At 47.8% G+C, this 4,297-nt stretch overlaps 1 protein-coding gene across 1 annotated transcript; it reads right to left on the bottom strand.

Annotated features, from left to right (window-relative positions):
- Positions 1-793: 793 nt before the first annotated feature.
- On the bottom strand, positions 794-2,229 carry POU3F2 (POU class 3 homeobox 2). The gene has a single exon (XM_069973597.1). The coding sequence runs from the start codon at positions 2,205-2,207 to the stop codon at positions 1,044-1,046; it is 1,164 nt and encodes a 387-aa protein (XP_069829698.1). The 5' UTR covers positions 2,208-2,229; the 3' UTR covers positions 794-1,043.
- Between the last annotated feature and the right edge of the window lie 2,068 nt (positions 2,230-4,297).

The following is a 4,297-nucleotide window of genomic DNA, read 5'->3' as shown; positions in this document are numbered from 1 at the left end:
AGTCCCTTTCCCACAATAGATGAAAGCAAGAGCCTTCTAAGTCTCACATCTGCTGAAAATAAAATGCAAAGCAAAAAAAAAAAAAAAAAAAATCAAATCAGTCTAGGAAGAGGGAAAAGAGGCCAATTTTTAAATAAAATAGAAAATAATAAAAGTGATAGGAGGACATATCCCTAGCCTGGCCTGGGCTCTGTTCTGGTATAAATATTAAATTATAAGAACCAAACAGTGCTCATAAACCTCATGGCTCCATGGATTGTGATGGGATCCAAAGCAGCAATTCTCTGGTGCAATTATTCTGGATACACTTAACCTTTTCTTCCTCAGGACCTCAGGCCTCTTTGGTAAAATGAAGCAATCAGAGGATACATTGATTTTTTTTTTCTTTTTCCTATTCCATCTACATTCTGACTGAAAAGGAAAGCTTGCTTATACAGTATTTAAAGGAATTTAGAGGGAGAAATATTAGGCTATGGCCCTGGCGGTGGGAATATTGAAGGAGGGGGGGGGGGGATTATTGTAAATAAGGAGAACACAAAATTGAAAACACAACTTTTATAACAAACACAAACACAGAAGAACTTAAAACAAAGGAGAGAGAGAGAGCACTGTGACCACTACACATGCTGCTCCCTCTATATACTGACCACCAGTCTATTGGTTTGGAGGAATAAAAATTTTCATGTAAACTTCAATTTTTTTTTACAGTGCAAATCTAGACTCATACATAAAGTCAATGTTGTAACTTAGAATCCTCCTCATCCTCATTGGGTGGGCTAAAGCTAACTCTTGCTGTCACCATTGTTTATAGTGTAGACTTTGGGGTGTGGGTGGCTTCCTGGATTCTACAGTACATAAGCCCCTGACATGTAAAGTTGGTGTTATACTCACTCGACTCCTCCTTTTGCCTGTGTAGTCGGCCTGTAAAGGTCATAATAATAATAACACATTATTACTACACCTGCTACCCAGTATGATAGTCCAGGGAGCTGCTTTGTTCTCTCATAGTATAAAAAAAGGACAATGAAAAGTTCTAAGTGTATTCACTGGACAGGAGTCTGCACCCCATGGTGTGGTGGTGTGTCTCTGCTAGCCCCATATACATCCTCTGCCCCTGGCATAGTCCCTCCTGGTGGAGTCATCCTTTTCTCTTTCTGTCTCCTGTTACAAAACCAAACTCTGACCACCTCCTTTTCTAGCTGTAGACTGTCCGCAAGGGAGGAGATCTCCTGGGCAGATGGCTTGGGACACTTAAGGAAATGACTTTCCAGAGCCCCCTTGACACTGACCTCAATGGAGGTCCTCTTTTTCCTTTTCCTCCCCTGAGCTGCTATCTTGTCTATACTGGTGGGACTTCCAGAAGACGAGTCCGCCTCTTCCAGCCACTTGTTCAACAAAGGCTTGAGCTTGCACATGTTCTTAAAGCTCAGCTGCAGGGCCTCGAACCTGCAGATGGTGGTCTGGGAGAAGACATTGCCATAGAGAGTGCCCAGTGCCAGTCCCACGTCTGCTTGGGTAAATCCCAGTTTGATTCTCCTCTGCTTGAACTGCTTGGCAAACTGCTCCAGGTCATCTGAAGTTGGGGTATCCTCATCGGAGTGGTCGTGGTGACCCTGGTGCTGGGAGTGCTGCTGGGACTGCTGCTGGGACTGCTGCTGCTGCTGCTGCTGCTGGTGGCCATGGTCGCCGTGATGGTCCTCGTGGGTATCCCTCAGCCCGTGGTGGTGCATGCCCTGCCCGGAGCCGGGGTTGATCATGCCATTGACCGTGAAAGATGGCTGGGAGTAGATGAGCCCCTGCCCGTTGGTGGAAGCCATGCTGGGCAGGTGAGCTGAGGTGGTGGTCCTCCATGCTCCTGCACTGTGGTGGTTCCCGTGTGCTGGGTGCACCAGATGAGGACCCCTGCTCTGGTGCTGTAAGCTCCCTGCACTGTGCAGCTCCTCCCTGCTGGGCTGCACTGTGGGCTTGATGTCCTGCTGGCCCAGGGGACTAGTGGACCAGGGCGCCCCATCCCCGTGCGACAGAGCCGTAATCCACTGGTGAGCGTGGCTGAGAGGGTGCCCGTTGCTCTGCAATGTGTAGTCGCTCTGCACCAGAGTCTGTGCATCCCTGTATCCCGCAGCCTGCTGCATGCCACCGGGCTCCGCATGCACGATGGACGAGCTGGAGCTCAGCAGGTTGTAGTGGTTAGACGCTGTGGTCGCCATGACTCACCGAGCCCGACTGATAGCCCTGGTTAAAGGAGCCGAGCATTTGACAGCTACTTCCTCTCGCCCCAGGCGCCCCTCTCTCTCTCTCTTCCCTCTCCTGCGTGTCTCTGCCCCTCTCTCCCCTGCAGCAGCCTGTGCACGCGTCCCCGGCCCCGCCCCCTCGCGCTTCCCATTGGCCGCCTCCCTTGTGATTTACGTGGATACCATTAGCAACCGGAGTCAGCCCTGGATGCTGATTGGTGGAGGAGTCAAGACGCCCCGCCCACTCTCCTTACCAACCTGCAGCTGCTGCATCCCACATGGAAGAGGAGCAGTGAGAGGGATGCTGAGTGTAGAGCGGCAGCGCTGGGCTCCTCCGGCTGCTAATAAAACTCGTATTATTAACTTCTTCTGTGAGTCTTTATGGAGAGTAAGAGCCCCGCCCCCCGGTGTCCCCGCTCCCCGTGTGTGTATAGTGTGCCGGTACCGGCCGGGCAGTGATGTCCCGGGGACACCGCTGGTGTGTGCGCCCCCTCCGCGCCCCCTCTGCCACCGCCTCATCCACTGACAGCGCTTATAAAGATTGTACTTTCAGATTAGCGGCTGTCAGTTGTCCGGCGCTGTGCACTGACTGCCGCCGCTGCTGCCGGTCATGATGTCACTGTAATTAACGGGAATGTCATTAGGAGAGTGAAGCCGCGGAGTCAGCCAATGGCAGAGGAAGAGGACCGGGGTGCCAGGCAGGTAAGCATGGAAGACTGCGGGCGGCAGAGAGGTCACCGAGGGGGTGGCAGCACAACCCGGCACGGTAGGTGACCCGGCTCCTTTAAGAACTTATTATTACTAGTATTATCACTTTATTATTGTCCTGTCTGTGGAAATGCCCCCCCCCCATATTACATTCCGCCACCGTATGCAGAGGGGGTCGGGACGGGGATCGGTGAGGCTCCCGGGAGGGCTGGCTCTCCTATCACAGTGACAGGCAATATTGTTCTATCGATCTGTGCGGCTCACACTCCACGTGTCTGTGTTTTACATAGAGGAGGTAATGGCCGTGTTATCTCCTGCACTCAATGCCAAAGGCACTGACTGTACTCACAGTACTGACTGTACCCAAAGGGATGATTATACCCAAAGTACTGATTATACCCAGAGTACTGACTATACCCAAAGTACTGACTATACTCACAGCACTGACTGTACCCAAAGGGATGATTATACCCAAAGTACTAATTATACCCAAAGTACTGATTATACCCAGAGTACTGACTATACCCAAAGTACTGACTATACTCACAGTACTGACTGTACCCAAAGGGATGATTGTACCCAAAGTACTGATTATACCCAAAGTACTGATTATACCCAAAGTACTGATTATACCCAGAGTACTGACCATACCCAAAGTACTGACCATACCCAAAGTACTGACTATACCCAAAGTACTAATTATACCCAAAGTATTAATTATACCCAGAGTACTGACTATACTCACAGTACTGACTATACCCAAAGTACTGACTATAACCAAAGTGATGATTATACCCAAAGTGATGATTATACCCCAAGTACTAACTATACCCAAAAGTACCAATTATACCCAAAGTGATGATTATACCCAAAGAACTGACTATACTCACAGTACTGATTGTACCCAAAGTACTGACGATACCCTAAGTAATGACTATATCCAAAGTACTGACTATACCCAAAGTACTGACTATACCCAAAGTACTGATTATACCCAAAGTACTGATTATACCCAAAGTACTGACTATACCCAAAGTACTGACTATAAAGAACTTAGCGTTTTACTCTGGACATTTGCAGTTTTATTTTTCCAGGATTTCTCTGCCACACTCCTTGTCTATTCATCATCTATCTATCTATCTATCTATCTATCTATCTATCTATCTATCTATCTATCTATCTCCTATCCATCTATTATCTATCTATCTATCCATTGATCCATTCATTATATATTGTGCAGTCTCTCTATTATTTGTTTTCCTGTATTTTATTTGTTTATTAATTCAAAACCAATCAATCTATCGTCAATCAATCAATGAAATTATCTATCTATCTGTCAATCTGTCTGTTATCTATTT

The sequence above is a fragment of the Dendropsophus ebraccatus genome, chromosome 6, assembly GCF_027789765.1.
Source record: "Dendropsophus ebraccatus isolate aDenEbr1 chromosome 6, aDenEbr1.pat, whole genome shotgun sequence".
Taxonomy (NCBI): Eukaryota; Metazoa; Chordata; class Amphibia; order Anura; family Hylidae; genus Dendropsophus; species Dendropsophus ebraccatus.
Note: the sequence above shows the minus strand (reverse complement) of the source record. Positions and strands in the feature narration are given on the sequence as shown.